The sequence below is a fragment of the Sminthopsis crassicaudata genome, chromosome 1, assembly GCF_048593235.1.
Source record: "Sminthopsis crassicaudata isolate SCR6 chromosome 1, ASM4859323v1, whole genome shotgun sequence".
NCBI classification, from domain to species: Eukaryota; Metazoa; Chordata; class Mammalia; order Dasyuromorphia; family Dasyuridae; genus Sminthopsis; species Sminthopsis crassicaudata.
The window spans coordinates 329,558,541-329,583,130 of record NC_133617.1 but is presented as its reverse complement, the minus strand read 5'-3'; the positions used below and the strand labels follow the sequence as shown (position 1 = coordinate 329,583,130).

The window sequence follows — 24,590 nt, the reverse complement described above, 5'->3', positions numbered from 1 at the left end:
AGTAAAGAGAAATAAAATCTAAACAAAATTATGAGTAGCCTGGAAAATTACTCAGAGGCATTTGAAAGTAATGCAGTACTAAAAGAGGAGCTCTTAAAGGTTTGTGAGTAGAACAGTAACATGATGAATCTGGTGTTTTAAATCTAATGATATCTACTACAGTAGTGTCAAACTCAAATAGAAATGGGACCATAAATTCATATATGAGGATTCCTGTAGGTCGTATATTGACTTCATTTTAAAATGTAATAGTATCTGGTTTTTTTGTATTTTATTTATTATATTAAAAAATTTCCCCATTACATTTTAATCTGCTTCAGGGCCCATGAAAGAATGTGGTGTGTTTGACACCTCTGAGCTACTTCTTGCTACATTGAACTTTCTGAAATATTGATAAAGCCTAGGAAATCATTGCCATATTAAGAAGTCTTTCTTCCTCTAAGTTTTTTTTTAAAAAAAAGGAGCAAGAGAATAATTTCTTATATTTTGATGTTGGTTTTCTGAATTTAAATATATATATATACATATATATGTGTATATATATACACATATACATATATGTGTATATATATATTGCAGATTTAGGCCACATTATGCAAGGAGAAGAAGAGCCAGGAAAACAGAAAACTTAGATGAGGCCAAAAAAGTGCAATAAGATTAAAGGGAAATGGAGAAGCAGGTAGAATTAAAGTAACTATAGGATATCAGTTTAAGAATTTGAACCAAAATCTAGTTACAATCTGTTTTATAAAGTATTTTACTTTAATTTTTTTGATTCCTAAAGATGAAAAAATTTTTTAAAAAGAAAGAAAATATATACCACCGAACTTATGTAAAAATTTCATTGTTTCTGATCTTTAATTACTCTTTCAACTGAAAAACATACTGGAGTAATGTGATATTATGCTATGAGAAAAAGTCAATAACAGCAAACAAATATTTGCTTATTCAACTTGTTCATTGATAATCCATCACCCAGCAAGCTTTTATAGAATTTAACCAAAGAAACTGCTACCAGGCAACCAAAGAAACAAGCAGTCACAAAACTAATACACTAAAACTTGATTCTACATGTTATATTTCTCTAGATATTGCTAAGGTGACTTCTGGGTCATTTGTCCTCATTACAATGATTGTTTTGTGTGTTAAACTTTTGTAGGAAACAGTAAATCAGTGTGAATGCCTTTTACTTTAGCCATTATCAATTGTTCAGTGTTAATAGCTTGTTTGAATATATCAACATAAAATATAGCATAATATTTGCATGTGTCAGCTTTAATTTTGTTCTTTATTCTAGTTAAGATGTTCCTTTTGACCTTTTCTAAACTACTTGATAATCTGAATACACATGAGCTACTGACTCTGATCTTCTACAATCTTTTCCTATCTGTTACAATATAATTAATTTCACTTTTTGTGATATTCAATGCTTCTTATATCCAGTATATTTTGATCTTCTTCATCAAGAAAGTATTTATGCTGTACATAAACAACCAGAAGCCTGATCTTCAAGTTTTTGATTCCTTTCATTTTTTAATCTCATACTATATTTTCTAATGTATTTTTTACTTTGTTGCTCTGAGCCCACCTTCACATTGAGGTCATCAAGTATCATACCTCAAGTGTGCATACATTAAATTGGTCTTGACCTTCTTGTGAGATTCTAAATAGAATTCCTCTCTTTTATCCTGAGTGAATAAGGTGCAATTATTTCTGTAGTGATTCTTGCTCATAATCATGAAGATCAAGGAAAGATGACCAAATGCTTCATCAATTAATCCCTCTGGTTGCCTGTGGGCGCAGAATGAAACCAACTCTGATAATTCTTTAATTTGCCTCTCCAAGGAAATCTCAAGAATTAATTTTCCATTTATCTCAAAGTCAAGATGTATGTGGATACTTGTGAATAAACTCTGAAATTCATCCAAGTTGGAGATTTTGTGGTTCTTTTATTTCCCAATTTGAAAATTTTGTGTCACAGTTCTCTTTTATTGTCCTGACTCAGTTTCCCTAATTTTCCTGACTCAGTTTCCCTAAATTGTTCTGCCTCAGTTTCCCTAATTAGTTCTGCCTCAGTTTCCTTAATTGATCCTGCCTCACTTTCCCTAAATTGGTTCTGCCTCAGTTTCCCTAATTGGTCCTGCCTCAGTTTTCATAATTGTTCTGCCCCAATCTCCTTACTTGCAACCCACCCCCACTCTGGTTCATTAAGGCTGATATAACTCAGGACTATTTGCTCTAAGGTTATAAATTGTCAATGTGTAAACTCAGAAAGGGAGACTTCAAACTTTGTGTCTGGAGTTTGACACTTTCTTGAGTCCCAGCTTATTAGAATTTTATGGTCCTACTCCCCAATCTGTCAGAGCTTAGTTGATAGTTCCTGCCTAGAGATTCCCACTCACTATGAGTTTGGACCCCACCCCTTTGCCTTTGTTTAGCTATTGTGTATAAATATGTCATGGAGTAGTCGAATTGGCTACTGGATGCTGAATGGATGCTGGATTCTTGGAGAAGTCTCATTCAGTCCTGGGACCAAACCATGGATCCATTTGATGCCAGTATATCTCTCACATTTAATAAAATATTTAAAAACTCTCTAATCTCTAGCTTGCCTTAGTTTCTCCAGAATTACAGTAACTTTCCTTCATTTTCTACTCTTTCCAATTTAATAATACCTATTATCTTACATTTCAGTGAAGCTCTTGCTATGACTTACATTTCTATATTTGTCTAACTTAACATTTCATTTATAATGAAAATACCAATGTTGATATAATTTGGTTCCACCAAAAATATTTCAGTACATTTGGTTTTGGATCAGTTTTATATTTGATGTTCCTAAGTTAAAATAATGTTTGTAGATCGTCTAAAACTTTTATGCCCTCTACTTTTTCTGTTACTTTGTCCCCATCACTATAAAGAACAGAAGGACCCTCATAAGACTTCTGGCCATTTGGTACTTTTTTGGTTGTTTCATAGCATGTTATTTCCAAGGAATTCATCACTAATGGCTAGTTTCCTGGTGATGAGCTTTTCCACGCTGAGCTAAGTAAGAGAAACCAATAGTTTATAATTAGAGGCAAAATATGGCTCCTGCTTTAGTTCCTACACTTCCTGGAGTTTACTTTTTCTGGAGTTGTTTACTCTTCCCTGGACTAGATTTTGAGAATTCTGGCCACTTCTACAATGAGGCATCTAATCAGGATTCCTGTAGAGGGCTTTATGTGCACTAGAAAATTAATAAATTATTTCTGAATGAATGATTGAATGACTTGAGCCATGGTACTTCTGAATCTACATAATAAAAGCCCATTATCATGAGGTATTACTATAATTTTTTTTTAAATTGAGAATTGCTTAAAGACCTTTGAGATAAATGGAAACAACTTGAATTATTATAAATCTTGGGTTGGGGATCACTCTGGAATAATAATAATATGCTATTGATTAAGCAATGGAACTCAATCACAAGTCTATGGATTGTTAATTCACTTGGCTATAGAGGAATAATAATGAAATCAAGGTCATGGATTTATTCACCATACAGGGTGAGTCAGCTTTATTCTATTCCATGACCACTGGCCACTGCTGGGTCCTAATCCAAGTCAGCCATATCACAAATACAATTAATTCCTTCTAGAAATTAAAAGGGAATCCAACTAGAGAATGTAGAGGCATCAATGCAAACAATAACTAAGAACCTATGCCCTACTGATTGTGGTTCATTAGTATTACTGCTACATGTAAGAAACAATTTTTTATAAAGAAAGCCAAAATGAACAGATGGGACACATTGGTTTATTTCCCTTACCATATGCCTCCTCCTATCTGTTGAGCTGCAAAGAAAAATGTTAGCTACCTAGAGGTACTTTGTTCCTGATCAGGTTTTTTTTTTCATTTAATCTAAAAGCTGAGTTAAGCATTTTACAAGTCACTCCCAAGTAGTTAGATACTTAGGAAGACATATAACTTATTTTAGGTCAGCAGGGGCTCATTAATGTAGTAGTACAATTAATGACCTGTACTATTCTATTAAGTGAGTCCCTTAGTGGCCTCCTAAGCACCTAACTTACTTCCAGAGAAAGCTTCTACACTGTTAAAAATATAAAATAATGCATTCATCTTTGTGAATTTTTAGGTGAATAAATATATTAAAATTCATTACCAGCCATGAATAGTACCATACACATGAATAGCACTCCACAATTAGAAAAAAAAATTAATTTTTAAAAATATTTTAATTAAATTCTGACTGGCAGTATAATTCCCACTTCATATGCCACAGTATCAAGAGCCAGAGAAACATCATTCATAGTTAGTTTATACTCCTTTTTTTTATCCATCAAGTTTGAGCCTTCAGTCCACTTTGTGTTTAATGCTCTGCCTGATTTCAATTCAATCCTCCCAAGTAAGGTCATCACTTCGAAATTCAGCCTTCTGTTTCTAAATCAAGTCTTGATTGACAACACTTATTTCAGTTTCTCTCCCTTCTGATAGGATGGCTAGAGGGAAGACTACCAGACTCCTTCTTTGCAGAGGGAAGGAACTGAACTCAGCTGAGTCCACTTTGCAAAATAAAATGCCCCTATTCCAAGTACCCCCTGGTATCCATAAATTTCCCTTCCCTTTCCTGTCCATTTATGTGTGTTCCCTATCCTTGTAGAATGTAAGTTCCTTGCGGGCAAAAATTCTCTTTTTATTGTCTACTTAGCACTTAGCATTGTGCCTGAAATATAATAGACGCTTAATAAATGTATAGTGGATCGCTTTGGATTGAATAAGCATATTTCCCTCTTACTCCTACAAAGGTGAAGATCACTCCGCTAGTGATCTACTTTTTAATTTTCTAAATCTGATACTCATTTTTTAAACCAGGCCCCTTCAGACAAAGAATGTGTGATAGTCTTTTCAGGGAAGTTCAGAATTGCTTCCTAGTCATCGGGGAGAACAGTTTAGAAACTCTATTATAGAAACTTTAACTTGTAGCTTCCCTTTACTGCTTTCATATTCTATTCCTTTCCCTTTCAATTGTCCAGGTTAAGGACAACAGCTGAAAAGAAATTGCTGTACCAACTCCATTCATTAAAGAGCACTTCATCCAGATTGCATGTGCTAAACAAAATGGGCACCAGGCTAGATCATTCAAGTCCCGACCAGTACGACAGTTGAGTACACTTTCATTAAAATAGAATGAGACTGCTCACCCTTGGCTACAAACAGATATATCTTAGACCAGAGAAATAGTATTACACTACAAAGTCAAGAGGGATCTGGGTACTTATGAATAAACTCTAGCATTCACTTAAGTTAAAGGTTTCATGGTTCTTTCATTTCCCCAGTTGGTAACTTTCCCTCATTTTCCACTCTTTCCAATTTAATAAGCCTGTCTTTCTTGCTATCTTAAATTTCATTGAAGCTACTCCTATCCCTTAGCTCAGGGAATTTCTAGTCAATTAAACTCCTTCCTCCCTCTTTATATATACTGCTATAGCTCAAATTCTAGTTTTAAGACCACTTTCTATATGAAAACTTTCTGGGCTAGAAACAAAAAAAAGTTGTAGAATTACCCTTAGTTTAAACCATATATCTTCCCCTAGTCTTGTAACTGATCTGTCATATATTATTTAAATATAGAGACTCATCACGAAAAATTCAAGGCTTCTATTCAGCATTTAAACACAGAATATTAATCCAAGTTAGTAACAAACATAGAAAGAACAAGTATATCAAACCCTTTAGTGAAAATATAGAAAATATGATGTGTCTACATACATGTCATTTCTTTTGTCCTCTTTTACCCAGAATAGTTCAATCATTGTAAAAGACTTACTTAAAAATGCCCCTGCCATTAAGCAGAATCTTTTTAGTTCCCCAAGAATATTGTTGGATGAATCACACACTTTGTCAAATTATCAGATGATTTCTTATCTGTAGCTTCATCCCTCCACAATGTAGCATTTACCCCATAACCATGCTTGTTCAACTTGGCTCTCCATCTTTATCCTACAGCAAAGTTTCTTACTCTCCCAATTGACTTCATGACATCCAAACCCACTGCGATCTTCATCCCTTCCTGCCTTCTTTCTTCTTCTTTCCTCCCAGAAGTCCCTGCTTTGTATCTTTTTTCCATAGGTTATGTTACTGCTAATACCATATTCACTATAGCACATACTGCATACACCCCATTGATACTATTATATCCCAAACAAAATGACAGAAAAAGAAGGAATACTCTTCCATCTCCATCTGGGTCTATACTCCTGAATATTTTCAACTCTAATCTATGGTTAGATGAGTTATTCTCTGTGACTTCCCCCTTCACTTTTTCTTCCCTCTTTGCTTGTCTGGCCCTACCCCACCACCCCATCCCTGTCCCTATATTCAACTGCATCTATATCCTACCCTCTCTTTTACTGTTGGCTACTGTATTCTCTGTGCTTATCTGGCTTTCCAGCCTGGGTGGCCAAGCCAAGATGGATAGCCAAAAGAGGTAAGGGTTTTGGTAGTGAACACGTGGGTCTTCTGACCAGGTGTTCACTCGGGAACCAACAAGTCAGGGCATCAGTTAGGGCATTATGTGAATAGGTATAATAAAGGCTTTTAAGATTACACGTGGTTGCTCTTAAGTGCGCTACCGGTTATTAAGCTATAGATTCAAGAGATTGTGGCCAGAGACCTTAGAAGGCCTCAGAGGAGGCGAGCCAGGTAGAGTTCACACTGCAAAGGACAGTGGTCAAAGGTACTCTGGTGGGTGCCAGGAGAGCACATTACAAATGCACCTTCTTTGCCTTATGCCTACTGTTATTGTGGTTTTTCCTGGAGAGTACCCAAAGAACTGGATTTGTCCAAACCCATTTCATAATTCTGTAAATTAATTAGCAACTCACCCAGGTTCCTGAGGTAGGATAAAGGATACCAACTTTTTGCCTACCTTCTCAGAAATTCTAGTAAGGGAAAACTACTGCCATTTGGAAAAGTCAAAGGAAAAAGGGAAAAGAGGCAAAAGATAAGTTACTCCCTTTTAAAACAGGCCATATCTTCTGTATTAGTAACTAATCCATTGCTTTGAATAAAGGCAATTACAATAGTTAAAATAAATAATTTTAATTACTTAAAACTGGAAGTAGTTTACATATCATTAATGTATATTCTCCAATTCTCCAATAATTCTCCAATTCATGAATTGTCAATAGATATAAACAAATAATTCTCAAAAGAATTACAAATTACTAACAAACATATGGAATAAAATTCCAAGTTACTAATAATAAGAGAAATTAAAGCAATTCTGAAACTTATTCTCAAATAACTAGAAAAAATGAAAAAAGGTCAGAATAGTATATTTTGAAGGGATTATGGAAAGACAGATTTATTAATAAAACATTATTGAAAGAACTCAGAATTATTCCAACCATTTTGAAAAATAATTTGTAATTATGCAAAGGATGTTTAAAATGTCCTGTCTATAACCTAGAAGTTCCACTGCAAATTCCATTTCCCCAAAGAAATTAATGAACAATCCCATATGTAGCACAATAATTATGGAAGCAGTTTTTTTAGTAGCAAAAACTATAAATAAAATAACCATCAGTGGAGTAATAGCTAAACAAATGGTAGCATATCAATGTAATTAAATATTACTGTGCTATAATATTACAATAACAATAATTAATATAGAGAAAAATCTAATGATGTATGTGAACCAATGAAAAGTAAAATTGGAAAAACAGGAAAGCAATATATATAATGACTACAACAATATAAATGAAAAAAAAAAGAATGTTATGATATAACAATGGCACTATTATCATAATATATGAAGAGATAACCTTCCTCCACCTATTGCCAGAGTTGGGGATCATGTAGGTAGAACACTGCATATAACATCAAATCCAGTTCTATTTTCTTTGTTGTTATAAGTGATGAGTGGGTTGGGTCATATTGAAGGACTGTGCAGTGGGAACTGTAAGCAATTAATAAATAGAGTGGGAAATGTAGGTGACTGCAACAAAGAATATCAATAAGATTTTTACTTTTTTTCAAGAAATATTTTATGGGACAACAGGACTAAATGACACAAGCTGACAAGACTACCATCTTCATATAAAGAGTATTCACACTAATGATTTTGTAAATTTTGCAGATTATCAAAATAAAATAGCCAAGTTCAAAAATAAGTGAGAGTCCTCACTAAGGCTAAACAGAGCATTATGTAGTCCAAAGTTATAGTTGAAATGTTTGTTTCCTTCACTGCTGATTTGCAAAAATAAAATTACTTTCAGAGATTAGAAGAATCTCCAAGATAGAAAATGTGTGATCTCACCATTAATACTTGACATAGCTTTAAAAATGCTATCTATAGCAAAAACAGGAGACGAAAAATAAGAGAATGAGCATTGGCAAAGAAACCATTGCAGTGACTATATTTCCAGATGGCTTATTTAAAAAATCCTAGAGGCAACAAAAAAATTATCATTGTACAATAATAATTTTAGTAAAATAACAGGATATGAGAAACTATCAAAAATTATTTTCACCATTATCATAAATCAGAAGAAATTGATAAAAAAATGAAAATGCCATTTATAATAATTATCCAATATTGGATATTGACTTATGAAGATACATATCTTTGAGAGAAAAAACTAATTATGTATTTATTTATAGAAATAACAGAAAAATAAGTAGAGAAATATACAGAGTACATGGCAAGCCCAAAGCAATAGAGTGAAAAAGTAATACTACTTAACTATAAATTTAAAACAATATCCATTAAAAGATCAATGAAAAATGTAATAAAATAGGTTAAAAATAATATAATCAATATAAAAAGATAAACAGTCATGATTATCAAAGGAGATTGGGAAGAAGAAGAAAAGAGTAGTTGTACTGACAGGCCTTAAATTATAATATAAAGAAATATTTTTCAATTAAAAATGTAGATAAAAGATAAAACCAAATGTTACAATGCACTGTTGGGTCAGAACAGTTATGTAGCACAATGAATAAAGAGAGTAGGTCTAGAGTCAGAAAGACCTGTCTTCCTGAATTTAAATCTGGCCTCAGATACTTACTATCTGTGTGATTCTGGGAAAGTCACTTAACCATGTTTGCTTCAGTTTCCTCATCTGTAAAATGAGCTGAAGAAGGAAATAGCAAACTGTTCCAATATTTTGCCAAGAGAAGCCCAAATGGGGGGGTCACAAAGAATCAAATGTGACTGAACAATACTATTGTTTTATAAATTGAACAATAAGTAACAGCAAAGAAATATTATTGAATAAAAAGTTTTAATAATAAATCACTATATAATGTCATGTGCAAAATAAACCCCAAATGGATAATTAATCTATTCTTTAATAATTAGAAAATTAGATAATTTTTTAATATTGTGACTAGTCAATAAAAAGAAATGATGTGAGGTAAAAAAAAATGAATGTGAGTATATAAATATAAAGACCTATTTACAACAACAAAAATGTATGTAAAATAAAGAGAAATGGCTGAAAATCTTTGCAAAACACATTGATGATAAAATTTTATGTCTAAAAACTATAATGAATAGTTATATATTTGCGACCAGAATCTATCTCTACTCACCAGTTGCCTTGACGCCCACACTAAAGACACAGAATGCTTAGCCCATTAAGCTCCAGAGCTTTCAAGTTAGGACCATGCTGTCTGTCTTGACTGATGAGTGCCTCAAACTGCCCTCCCTGCCTCCTCATTCTAGAACCATAATCAAATCAATTGCTAGTAGGTAACAAGTTTCTACTAAAAAGTATTGACAATTTTCTCCCCTACGGTTCTATTCAATGTTCCTGTAACTTTCCTATCCAAAATAGTCCTTTCTAAGAAATCTCTATATATTGTGTCCTATTAGACAGCAAGATTAGCACATAGTAAGTGCTTAATAAATATATTTTCAATCAATCTACTCCCAAATAGATAGGTAATCAAAGCAAATAAAAATTATTAGTAATTAGAAGAGAAAATGTTCAAATTCTTTATAGATACAAATTTTTAAAACTGCTAAGATGTCAATTATTAGATAGGCAAAGATAGATATAAACAATAAAATTCCATGCTAAGGATAAGAAAAACAGTCACATTCTGCTTCAGAGATAGTTTAGGTGTGATACAATATTTTTCAAAAAACTTTTGGATTCATATATGTGTTATAACACTTGCACACAATTATTAAAATTATATCCCCAAAAAGGTAATGGAAAAACTCTTGCCTACCAAGCACTTTTCCATTTCCATCCATGTCCTTTCTCCTGAGTGTTCCAAATTCTAGTCTATGGTTAGATGCGTTATTCTTTGTGCCTTTCACCCTCCACTTTTTCTTTCCCCTCTTAGCTTGCCTTACCCTTCCCCACCACCCTATCCTTATGCCCATGTCCATCTGCATCTGTAAACTATCTCCTTTCATTGTTTGTTTCTGTACTTTCTGTGCTTATTTTCCCTTTGACATGTTATTCCCCACTGTTATCATGCTCTTTCCTGGAGAGTACCTGGGTCTGCCTAACCACATTCCATGTTCCATAAGTTAATTAGCAATTCATCCATGTTCCCAATGTAGAAGAAAAGACACCAATCCTTTGCTACATCTTCTCAGAAATTCTAGTCAGGGAGAACTATTGAAATATGGAAGATTCAAAGGAAAAAAGTGAGAAAAAAAATAGAATCCTTCCCTTTTAAGGATCTACTAAGTAAGTCACATCTCCTAGATCAGCAATCAATCCTATTTGACATTGCTTTTATTCAGCCTCTTCCCTCCATCTCCTCTCCAGCTATCATGGAAAGGAGGATCAGAAGAACCCCAATATTCCCTGATATGTCCTTTGAAGTGGCTAGGCCAATACATTATACACTCCAAGGGAGTGCTTATATGCTTAGGTTATATTTCCTTTAATTATAATTAAGATGCTTGAGGGTAAAAACTATTTTGTTTTTGTCTTTTTATCCCCAGTGCCTAACACATAGTATGCACTTAAGAAATGTTTATTGATTGGTTTCTAGCCACTAGGTTCTAATTATAAGCATTTAAAATATTCACAGGAGGACTATTAAGGATCCATTTTAGCATCCTGCCCCAAATAAAACTTGAGGACTTTTAATTTATATAATTCTCCCAGGAAACTGCCTTGACCTTCCATGCTTCCCAGTGTTTCAAGTAAACCAAGAAAATCTGGGCTTATATTTTATATTTTATTGCCATTTCTCTTTTGTTAGAGATTAATAAATATGATATCCTTTTGGAATTAAAAAGATATGTTAGAGGAATCTAGCATACCATGCACTCTTACAATATTCTTCCATAGCAAGGACAAACACACTACCAAGAACAAATGCCAAAGTAAAGAGGTCAACAATAATTAGACAGTAACTCTTCAACATCCTTCCAGTTCAAAAACTTATTTTGACTTATTGTACAGACAAATAGATTAATTTTCAAGATGTGAATGTATTCCTGATTTACTTTTAACAAAAAAAATGCAACTGTTTCACCAAATGTTGGGGAAAGAAATTTAAGCCACAGTGCTGAAGCGCATTACCTGGCACAAAACATTCACATCCAAAAGAAAGAAAAAAGTGGGGAAGCTGATATCTACCAATGTTTTTTAATCAAGAAGATTATTTTAATAAATATAAAAGAGCTAAATATTGACTATTTGGGACAGAGATTTTTTTTTAATTTTAACTTATTTGGTTTTTTTCAGATACTTTTATGTATGCATCCCAGTAAAGAACCTAATGATTGCATTTTAATAATTTGACATTATAACATCAGCATTAAAGTAATATAAAGAGCCAAACCAGGGCTATTAAAAAGTAGACTTACATTTTCTAAAGGCTAGGCACACCTGAAAAATGTTTTCCATTACTATGCCAGATAACTAAACTACAATTTAGTAAATTATTATAGCACTTATTTTTAGAATTAAAATTTTAGAAAAAATAATAATTTACAAAATGTTCTCCAGGAATCTTGAAGTAATACTTCTGATGTTTGGGTGGATCTGTGATTTCATCATTGTGAACAATCCTGTCGACCCACCCATGCCTTCTTATCTTTTGTGACTTTTCCCCATATATCCCACAAAGTGTGCAAAGATAAACTCAGAACTCTGGGGTCCTTTTCCTACATCAAGGGTTATTTACCTTTTCTGTGTCATGACTCCATAGGCTGCTGAATGGTATATGCTGAGCCTGGAATCAGGAAAACCTGAATTCAAATGTGGCTTCAGACACTACCTAGCAGTGTGATCTGTGGTAAAACATTTAATTACTATTTGCCTCAGTTGCTTCGACTATAAAATGAAGATGATAATAGCATCTGTCTCACAGGGTTATCAAATAAGATAATGTTTGTAAATGTATAAAATAAAATTCATATTACTACAAAAAATTAATATTTAAAAACATCAAAATGGGTTTTTTAAAGGATAAATTCAATAGACAAGTACACTGGGCAGCCACAAGTCTTTCTATGTGACTGATTCACCTCTTTTTCTTTTAATATATTCTCTAACATCCTTTATAATACTTCTCCCACAAATTCTTTGTTCTCCTTCATCCTCCTCTTTTCTGTTGTCCTTTGAATTACTTATAATCTGAATTACTTGGAGACTTTATGACATGGGACTCATTAAATTCACTTTGTTTATTTTCATAGATTGAATAAATGATAACAAATTTTCAGTTAATAGGTCCACAATAATTTAATATAGCTTCCAAAATGGCTTACTCCCAAAAAAGTAACTTATACTAGAATCAGTATATTCCAGATCTGAAATTCATTTAAACATTATATCTTGCAAAAGAAAATGAGGCATTCATTCAATCTAATGCATTTTTGTTGGTTCATTTGACAAGTATTTATTAAATGACAAATAAAAACATTTACTTGGCTCATGCCCTCATAATTGTTACATTTAGAATCATAAATCCCAATCTTAATCTCATGTAGATAGTATTTTTGAACATCTACTATGTGTTTAATATTTTATTAAGTACTTTTTAAGAAGAAAACCTCTTTGGGTATTTTTTAATCATTTTAAATCTTGTAGCTCTTATTTTGCAAACCATAGTAACTGATAAGAAGTGAAACATTCTGAGATTTATTATTTATCCAACAAACTTCATTTTTTTCCTCTATGAAAAGTCTATAACCATTTCTTTCTGAGACTTTCTCAGCTCCAACAAAATGAAAAAGTTTCTTTTAGAAAATAATTTCCCTTTACCCATAGTACCTTATTAGTATAAGTATGCCTTTTATTGGCAATCTCAGAATTTAAAAATTCCTATCTATCTATCTATCTATCTATCTAATGTCAAAACAATCCATATATGGAAGAGACAACAAACACATCCCCAAACTGCCTCAAAATACTATCTTTAAATGGGTTAGCAAAATGCCATCTTCAGACCACCACTGTAAAAAAAGAACAGAGGGAGAAAAGGGGTCCCCAATGTCAACAGTCTTGGTGTTGACTCATAAACTATCAGCAGCTACAAAAATAGAATTGAAAATAATGTGGGCAATATCTGGAAATTGTCAAAAGGCCTGAAAAAGAAAATGATTAACAGTCCCTAGCACGTTGAACTTGGAGTTAGTACGCCTTCCTAAAGATTTGTGCTCTGCCTTTTACCAAGTGTGACTTTAAACACTTCATTTTTCTGGACCTCAGTTTCCTCATCTGGAGGATGGAGTTGTACCAGATGACCTCTAAGGTTATTGTCTTTCTAAATCAATGACCTTGGTTAGAAAACCTCTAACTGATGTCTTACTTTCCTTACTCTCTCTCTTTAGTTTTGTTTTTTTTTAATATAGTTTTTTTTTATTTTTTATTTATTATTACTTTTTTATTTCTTATATATAGTTTTTCTTTTTATAAAAGATACCCTTTAATTCTAATTCTGATAGTAATTAGTAACTTTTACTTCCTCTAATTTACTTCAAATAATTTAAGTAGTCCTTAATGCATTTATATTATTTAAAAGGGGTTAGGACTACTTTGAGTCTTATGCTTCAATATAACCTTTCAGTCTTTCTTTGCATCTCATTTTCTTGGACTTCATTCCTTATTATACTAGAGAATAAGGAAGAACTAATTTTGAAAGCCATACTCTTATAGGTCTACTCTTATATAGAAAAGAGCAAAAAATGATAAAAGAATGCCATTATGCTTTGCCTCCAACATATATCTTCTCAATAGATGAATAACTTCTCCAAACTGCTCTGAGTTAGTTAGACATATGTAAAACAAAGAAAAGTCTAATCACATCATTCCCCTTTTTTATATGAGAAATGTACCTCAGGTTTCATGCTATGCAACTAAGATAATACATAAATCAGCATAAAATCAATTGCTCAGCTATGTGTGAGTGAGCAGCTTTGGCTCTTTGACATAGGGATTTTTCCCAGAGTATGACTAATGATCATCTTTAGCACACAAGTAAGCCTATAAATAACATAGTTCCTTACCGTTAAAACTCGAGTGACACTTTGTTTCCATAGTTGTCTCCTACCACTCCTAAACATTGCAGAAATCTATATGTTTTATGGATTGTCCCGTCAAGTTAATTTTCCCTCAATAGTCTTGTAAACCCAAGAGATTTAGCTTATTCATCACACAGCAATTTTTTTCAAATGAAGAGTCCTCCCAACAATACTCTAGTTTTAAATCCAGCTCCCATGCATGTATTGTTTACAGCATAAATAAATTAATAATTAAAAGTCAACTTCTAAGACCTCAAAGTTATCTCTCTTCCAGAGTTTCTCTTATCCGTTCATTTCTGTGTTCAACTGCTTCTGTTGTTAAGGTTGTTAAGGTAATACTGTTTATATACTCTATTGTTGAGCAGGCTAATCTCATATTCATTTATATAAGCCAACTAACAGTTCAGTTGCAATACAGTTTATTCTGATGTCCATTTAATTCTATTAACCTCTCCACAATAGGTTCCAAGTCAACAGAGATGTTTGAGTGATTTATTTCAGCAATGAAAAAATTTATATAACAGAATAGAAAGAAGTAAAGTTAGAACTCCAAGCAAATTTTTCAAGTTGAGAAAATTAGAGCTGATTTTGCCTAGGCAACTTGGTGTATACAATTAACTGCCAGCATTGTGACAAATTGTGACTAATTGTCAGATAGGCTAATTGTGACCCAAAGGGACCATTTAATTCCCAAAAAGAACAAGAAACTCATTTCATATGCAAATGGAAATTATGTCCATAAATTACTTGAGCTCACACAGTTGCAAATCCAAATAAACTATGGCATAGTAATTCAGTTCTGCTCAATAACTTGATCATCCTTACAGTGATAATATCGGTATAAAATCATTAGAGATATGTTTTGATGAGTTTGTCACATGGACTGCTCCTAATGCAGTGAAAGAGATCAGAAATTTCAGAGAAAGCCTCATAGGGACTTGTCATTGTCTAAGAGAATGCCAGGCTTGGAGTCAGAAAGATTTATTCAAAGCTAAATTCTGATATTTGCTAACTCTGTGTAACTCACCTAAGTTATATGAGAATTGTTCTTCTAATCTGAAAATGAGAAGTTTGGACTAAATGACTTCTAAGTTGCATCCTGTTCTAGATTTATGTCCTTTTTGAAAATAGAATTTTTCTGAACCTGGGATTTGCAGATTCAGGAAGACAATTTAAGTAGTAAAAGTATCAGGGAAGATATTCAAGTATTAGGAATTTAGTCATGCTAACCAAATTCACAAGAAAGTGATTTATAAACCTGTTTTTTTATATCTTGTAAACTAGATTTCCAAGTTTGTTTGTTTTTTATTTATGATAAGAAATAAGTATGCCAGATCCATGGAGATCAATCATTTTCACAAAATATGTAATCCTGGTTAGTTAGGGACCTTCAGGAAACCACTTCATAGTCAGAATATTATTCAATGAGCACAGACAATTTCAAACGAACAAAAAGCATTTATTCAACATATTTGTGGCAAATACTGTGCAAAGCACTGGAACACCCAGAAAAGCACAAGATAGCCTGTTTTCGGAGATCACAATCTAATAGAGGAGATATGTGGCATACAACTGTGTACAAAGGACATAAAAGATATGCTGGAGATAATAAATAGAAGGAACTAGCATTAAGTAGAAAGGCTTCATAAGGAATCTTCTCCAGAAACCTGAGTGTCATCTTTTGTCTGAGGAACAGCAAGGGGGCCAGTGTCATTGATTTACAAAATACTTAATGGAGAGAGGAAGGAATAAGATGTAAGAAGACTTGTACAGTAATAATAGGGCAGGTTATGAACCATTTTGAATTCTAAATAGATGATTTTTTATTAATTTTATAATTATACATTTTTGACAGTATATATGCATGAGTAATTTTTTTATAACATTATCCCTTGTATTCATTTTTCCAGATTTTCCCTTCCCTCCCTCTACTCCTTCCCCTAGATGACAGGCAATCTCATACAAATATACTGTGTTACAGTATAACCTAGATATAATATATGTGTGTAAATCCAATTTTCTTCTTGCACGTTAAGTATTGGATTCTGAAGGTATAAGTAACCTGGGTAGATGGACAATAGTGCTAATATTTTACATTCAATTCCCAGTGTTCCTTCTCTGGGTGTAGTTGTTTCTGTCCATCATTGAACAGCTGGAAGTGAGTTGGATCTTTTCTATGTTGAAGATATCCACTTCCATCAGAATACATCTTCATACAGTATTGTTGTTGAAGTGTACAGTGATCTTCTGGTTCTGCTCATTTCACTCAGCAACAGTTGATTTAAGTCTCTCCAAGCCTCTCTGTATTCCTCCTGCTGGTCATTTCTTACAGGGCAATAATATTCCATAGCCTTCGTATACCATAATTTACCCAACCATTCTCCAATTGATGGACATCCATTCATCTTTCAGTTTCTAGCCACTACAAAAAGAGCTGCCACAAACATTTTGGCACACACAGGTCCCTTTCCCCTCTTTAGTATTTCTTTGGGATATAAGCCCAGTAGTAGCACTGCTTCATCAAAGGGTATGCACAGTTTGATAACTTTTTGGGCATAGTTCCAGATTGCTCTCCAGAATGGTTGGATTCTTTCACAACTCCACCAACAATGTATTAGTGTCCCAGTTTTCCCACATCCCCTCCAACATCCATCATTATTTGTTCCTGTCATCTTAGCCAATCTGACAGGTGTGTAATGGTATCTCAGAGTTGTCTTATTTTGCATTTCTCTGATCAGTAGTGATTTGGAACACTCTTTCATATGAGTGGATATAGTTTCAATTTCATTATCTGAGAATTGTCTGTTCATATCCTTTGACCATTTGTCAATTGGAGAATGGTTTGATTTCTTATAAATTAGCATCAATTCTCTATATATTTTGGAAATTAGACCTTTATCAGAACCTTTAACTATAAAAATATTTTCCCAATTTGTTACTTCCCTTTTAATATTGTTTGAATTAGTATTGTTTGTACAGAAACTTTTTAGTTTAATGTAATCAAAATCTTCTATTTTGTGCTCAATAATGATCTCTAGTTCTTCTCTGATCACAAATTCCTTCCTCCTCCACAGGTCTGAGAGGTAGACTATTCTCTGTTCCTCTAATCTAGTTATGATCTCATTCTTTATGCCTAAATCATGGAACCATTTTGATCTTATCTTGGTATATGGTGTTAAGTGTGGGTCCATATCTAATTTCTGGCATACTAATTTCCAGTTTTCCCAACAGTTTTTTTCAAATAATGCATTTTTATCCCTAATGTTGGTATCTTTGGGTTTATCAAACATTAGATTTCTATAGTTGTACCTTTTTTTGTCCTTTGTACCTAATCTGTTCCATTGACCGGCCGGTCTATTTCTTAGCCAATACCAAATGATTTTGGTGACTGCTGCTATATAATATAGTTTTAGATCAGGTATACCTAGACCACCTTCATCTGACTTTTTTTTCATTAATTCCCTTTAAATTCTCGACCTTTTATTTTTCCATATGAACTTTGTTGTTATTTTTTCTAGGTCACTAAAATAGTTTCTTGGGAGACTGATTGGTATAGCATTAAATAGATTAGTTTGGGGAGTATTGTCATCTTTATTATATTTGCTCGGCCTATCCATAAGCACTGGATGTCTTTCCAATTATTTAAATCTGACTTTATTTTTGTGGCAAGTGTTTCGTAATTTTGCTCATATAATTCCTGACTTTTCTTTGGTAGATGGATTCCCACATATTTTATACTCTCGACATTTGTTTGGAATGGAATTTCTCTTTGTATTTCTTGCTGTTGCATTTTGTTGGTGATATATAAAAATGCTGAGGATTTATATGGATTTATTTTGTATCCAGCAACTTTGCTAAAGTTGTGAATTATTTCTAATAACTTTTTATTAGAATCTCTGGGGTTTTCTAAGTATACCATCATATCATCTGCAAAGAGTGACAGTTTGATTTCCTCATTACCTACTCTTATTCTTTTAATCTCTTTCCCAACTCTTATTGCCGAAGCTAACATTTCTAAGACAATATTGAATAGTAATGGTGATAGTGGGCAACCTTGTTTCACTCCTGATCTTACTGGGAAAGGTTCCAGTTTATCTCCATTGCATATTATGCTTACTGACGGTCGTAAATATATGCTCCTGATTATTCTAAGGAATAGTCCACTAAATAGATGATTTTATATTTGAACCTGGAGATGATAGGGATTAGATAACTAGAAATTGAAGACAAGTAAGAAAATGGAGGTGGTAAAGGAGGCATTCTACTGGAGAAGGCAAAATAGAATAGGATTATTTATGAATGAAGAGAAGTTTGCCATAGCATAGAGAAAGGCCAAGAATTCATATGCAAGGAGGTGAAGAAGGTGATAACGGCAGAAGTTATCTGGGTGATATAAAATGAGGGAGAAAGAACAGTGATCTCAGTCATTTGTTGAATTCATTCAACTTGGAGCAAATATATTAGAAGTTCTTATAGGGAAGCATAATCAAGTCTCACAAATTGCCTTTCTGCATTTTAAGAATATTTCTGACTAAATAACAAATGTTCTATAAATATATAAATAAATACCCAATGTTCTAACATCAGAACACCTTGTCCCTGAATAATGTGAAAGAAATTATTATGTATTCCTTAATATCCAAATCTCCTTTTTCAAAATTTTATTTTTGTCCTCTGTAGTTTCTGTTCTTAAATGAATGGAAATGTCAAAAATGGATTATGGTTTAGTTTGTGTTGGGTACATTTTAGATGAACTTATCCCTGCTTAGATTTTAGTAGAAGCTCTAGTTTTCTAAGAAATAATTTACAAACTAACGTTTTTAATATGTTAATTTCTTAGTATTTAATGTTCATTTACATTAGAGTTATATGCAAATTAACTAGAAGAAAGGAAAACAAAATTTATTGCTAAATACTGTTTATACTGTTAAAAAATATATAACATGTATTATGTCTTCTAAAACTTATATTTGACTACATCACTCTTACTCCTCTGCTCAGTAAGTTTTCAGAGGCTCTTTATGACTTCCAGGATGAAATATGAATTGTTCCCTAACTATCACTTAGATAGATTTACAGTAGATTTTCATCTCTATTATTCCCACCCTCTCACTAATTTTAAAACTCTCCCTATTTACTAGCTGCTTTCCTGCTGCCTACAAACATGACTATGGTTTTTTTCTTATATTTAGAAAAAAAAGTCTTACAGGATCTACCATACTTCTAGCCATTATCCTATATTTCTCACCATCTCTTCTAGCAGCCATCCTGTATTTTCTGTCTTTTTGTTTTTGTCTAAACTTCTTAAAAGAGCAATCTATTATCAGTGTCTCCTCTTATTCTCCTCCTCTCTCTTGTAAACTCTTTGCAGTCTAGCTTCAGACTCATCAGACAATTTAATCTACTCTCTCTAAAATTGCTAGTCACTTAACCTCTCTAAGTCTCCCTTTTTTAATCTATAAAACTAAAGGATAATACCAAATAATTTCTAAAGTATGTTCCAGTTCTCAGCCTAAGACCCTAGGATCCTAATATGTATGCACTCAACAGATTTCCATTTAAGAAATGCAAAACCATCCTTTGATCTCTACCTGTCATTTAATATGGGCTACGGAATGCCTAGATATTTTTGCTGACATTATTATATTTCAGGACATTGATGGCAACTTAGTAGTTACTAAGAACTTAAAGAAAATGGCCCACCTATCCTATTTGGATAGCTAAGAGGCTTAGTTGCAGTGTTTCAGCATTCATTGTGTACAAGACAAAGATGAAAAACATAAGGCTACTTATCCTCAAATAGTTTGCAAATTAATAAGAAAGATTAGACAAGCCTATATACAAGTAATATGATACAAAATAAAATTTGTTAAGTTCGGGAGAGATAAACACAAAATTATGAAAAATCCTAAAAGGAATAAATTGTTTCTCTCTGGAGGAGTTAGGTAATATTTAAATGAATAAGGTGACATTACAGACCTTAAAGGATAAGTAGTATTTTAATGGGAAGAAATGAGGATCCGTATAGTATAGATGTAGAATTGTTGTGCCACAGTTCCTTTTTATTGTCCTGCCTCAGTTTCCCCAATTGTCCTGCCTCAATCCCCTTAGTTGTACCCCCTCCCAGGTTCATTAAGACTGATACAACTCAGGGCTACTTATTCCATAGGTTATAAATTGTCAATGTGTAAACTCAATATAAGGGAGAGTCCAGACTTTCTGGCTCTAAGCTGGACATATCTTTAACTTGAGTTTGTTAGAATTTATGGTCCTATGGCCCTCTTCAACAATGTGATGAACCAAATCAGTTCCAATAGAGCAGTAATGAATTGAACCAGCTACCCCAGTGAAAGAACTCTGGGATATGACTATGAACCACTACATAGAATTCCCAATTCCTCTATTTTTGTCCATCTACATTTTTGATTTCCTTCACAGGTTAATTGTATACTATTTCAAAGTCCGATTCTTTTTGTACAGCAAAATAACTGTATGGACATGTATACATATATTGTATTTAACTTATACTTTAACATATTTTACATGTATTGGTCAACCTGCCATCTGGGGGAGAGGGGGTGGGGGGAAAGGAAAGGAAAAACTGGAAAAAAAGGTTTTGCAATTATTAATGCTGAAAAATTACCCATGCATATATCTTGTAAATGAAAAGGTATAATAAAAAAAAATTATGGTTCTACGCCCCAATCTGTCAGAATTGGATTGATAGTTCCTGCCTGGAGATTCCCACTCACCAGAGTTTGACACCCCCGTCTTTGTTTACCTACTGTGTATATAAATATATCATGGAGAACTCATATTCTCTGCTGGATGCTTTGGACATCAGCCTTGGGGGCATCATACCTCCCATCACTATCTTTCCCTCTCAGAAATCCACATAAATTATTAAAAACTCTCTGATCTCTATCCTGCCTCAGTTTCTCTGGCATTACAGAATGAGTAAAATTTTAGAGGTGACAGTGAGTGAAAGCATAGAGAAAGCCCTCAACTATATGAAGGGCAGATCCACAGAAAGACAATATGTAAAGGGGAACAATTTGAGCTGAGACTGAAAAGTAAATTGTATGGATTGGGGAAGAGTTCATAACAAAATAGGTGATAGAGAGGATCACAGAAGATAAAACAAAAAGTTCAGTTATGTAAAATGTAAAAAATTTTTGCAGAAATAAAACCAATGCAGTTGAAATTTTAGAAAGGAAACAGCTGAGAAAAAAATTATAGCATTTCTCTGATAATTTTCAAACTATATAAAGAACTAATTCAGATTTATAAGAATAAGGACTATTCCCCAATTGATAAATGGTCAAAGTTAATAAATAATATATTTAATATTAATTTATTATTTTTAATTAATTTAATTAAATTTGTTTAAATTTAATTATTTAATTTTTATTTTTATTTTAATATATTATTATTTATATATTATATATTATTAATTATATATGCAATATATAATTATTTATAATTATTTAATTTAATATTTAATTAAATTTAATATAAATATAAAATTTATATCTGATTGATTACTTAATTAAATTAATTATTAAATTTAAATTTTATTTATTTAATATTAATATAATGTGTAATTTAATATTAAAATATAATATATAATAATGTATATTATACAACATATAATATGTAATATATTATTTAATATTAATATATAATATAATGTATAATATGTATAAATGAATAATCTATTTTCAAATAAATAAATTTTAATTGTCATCAACCATGAGGAAATGTACTTCACCTCATTAATAATGAGAGAATTACAAATTAAAGCAACTCTAAGACTCTTTTGCGTGCATATAAGATTTACAAAGTGGCAGGGGGGAGGGGAAGAAGGGAAGAATATGACAAATGCTGATAGTAATATCAACAAAGAGAAATCTGCTGACAGATTAGTAAATTGGTTTATCTATTCTGGAAAGTAATTTGTAACTATGTCCACTAAACTCTTCAGTGATATAACAAGGTTGCTATTCCCAAAGAGATCAAAGAAAGAGAAAAAAATGATTAATACATACAAAAATATTCATAAATTTTATGACAAAGAATTATGAAGAAAGGAGGTACTAATCAATTGGAGAAGAGATTAACAAATTGTTAAAAAAAATCTAATGAAATGTATTACACTATAATAATAATAAAATGGACTATTTCAGAAAAACTTAGTAAGACATGATATGAAATGATATAAAGTAAGTAGTACTAGAAAAACAAATTATACAATGGTAATATAAGTAAAAAAACTTTGAAAGACTTAGGAATGCCAATCAATGCAGTAACCAACCACTGTCTAGCTACTTCCTGATAGAAAGATGATAGACTCAAGAAAGAGAATAAGATAAACATTTTTGTAAGTGAGCAATAAGGTGATTTTTTTTAGCTTATCTGTTCATATTTGTTTCAGAAGTTTGGGGGGGGTTTCAATTCAGAAGAGTAGGAGGGAGAGAAAATTAATAAAATTGCATTAATTGGAAATAAATCAAAAGGTTTTTTTAAAAGAAAAGCAAATTGGAGACACATTGAGGAAATTTGAATGTTTTTCATCTAAATATCAGATAGCCACTGATAAAAGTATAAATGATTATTTACAATATATCATCTATAAGTCAATATATTAGCCAGTAGTATCAGCCAATACTTGTTGTTAATTATAAATAGGCAACTAAAATGTTCTTAATATTTTTATTAATTATTAATTAGTACCGCATAACAATAATAATAATAATAATCGAATAAAAAGGCCATGGTACTTCATACCAGCAATGCTTATGATTATATCTTAGAAACATTTTAGTAAAGGCAAAAAGAAGAATTGAAGCAATCATAGGGAGTCACACAGAACCAATAACTTATTTCCTAAAATAACTGGGCTTAAACCTTATTTTTGAAGCAACAATGAAGAAAATTCCTGAAAAAAGATTTTACCTGATGTCAAGAAAGGGTGGAACTATTTCTAAGAATTACAATTAGCAATTGCAGCTATGTTTTTAAAAATGCCTTGGTTATGATCTTATTACAACATAGCTATTATTAATAATCATTTGTCTTTGTCCTTTGTTCTGCATTGGTTATACTATAAAATTATCTCAGCCTACAAGTTAGGAATTTGCATTTTATACACATAGAGAAAGAAACAGACAAATAGAGACCAAACATAGAGACAGAGGGGGAGAAAAAAGCAAAATCTTTGTTATGCCCTGAATTGTCATGCCCTGAATTGCTAATGCCCTGAATAAACTTATTATGGCCACTCACCCCCCCCCCCCCCCACCTTCCTTGCCATTAGGACTGGAAGAATTGAATCAGGAAAAACCATGAAGCTCTGGCCACTTTACATACCATTATCACAAAAACTCCAGGTGTCTTGTCTCAATCCTTGCTGGTATAATTCCCTCTCTTTTTCAGTACTGCCCTCGCCTCAATGGCTCCTGCCCTCAACCTTCTTATCTTGACTCTTATCCTGTCAGGCTTAAGTTATGATACTTCCCTGGAATTATGGCTTGCTGCTCACCCAGTGTCCTCACTCCTCTTATTTGCCTTTGTTTTCCCTATAAAATTGTATACTCAGGTTATATATTCTGTTTGAAAACCCTAGTTAGTTAGCTATAAAAGTTCCCTGTCTCAGTTCCTCAGTGCTGAATGATTTTTGAACATGAGTTCCATTTGGCCAGCTAGTCTAAACTCTCCAAATTAAAAGATTATAAACCAATCTCTGTCTTGCCTCAGTTTATCTAGCATTACAACTTCTTATAGAAAAAATTTTCCGTATTAGATAAAATAATACTTAATAAACTGGGATGGGGACCCAGACCTAAGAGAGATATTGCAATTTTGGTAAATAATAAGGAAATATCAAAGCAAATAAATAAGGTAGCTAGATGGCCTAATAAATAGAATGTTGGACTTCAAATCATGTAAACCTGACTTCAAATCCTACCTTAGACATTTAGTTGCTATGTAACTAATGACAACTTCTTTCAGCCTTCATTTCTTCATCTGTAAAATAGGCACATAATAGTACTTCCTTCACAGGGTTATTGCAATGATCAAA

General features: G+C 32.5%; 1 protein-coding gene across 4 annotated transcripts in view; it reads right to left on the bottom strand.

Moving 5' to 3' along the window:
- DNAH5 (dynein axonemal heavy chain 5) overlaps nt 1–24,590 on the bottom strand; it is a 392,301-nt gene that overhangs the window by 272,767 nt on the left and 94,944 nt on the right. For 3 of the 4 annotated variants that reach the window (XM_074279119.1, XM_074279121.1, XM_074279120.1), the window contains exon 1: nt 14,495–14,843. The exons of the other annotated variant lie outside the window; for it this stretch is intronic. In XM_074279119.1, coding sequence (XP_074135220.1) covers nt 14,495–14,551 — 57 coding nt within the window. In that variant the 5' untranslated portion in view covers nt 14,552–14,843. Of the gene's footprint in view, nt 1–14,494; nt 14,844–24,590 lie in introns of those variants that run through there. 4 annotated transcript variants of the gene reach the window in all.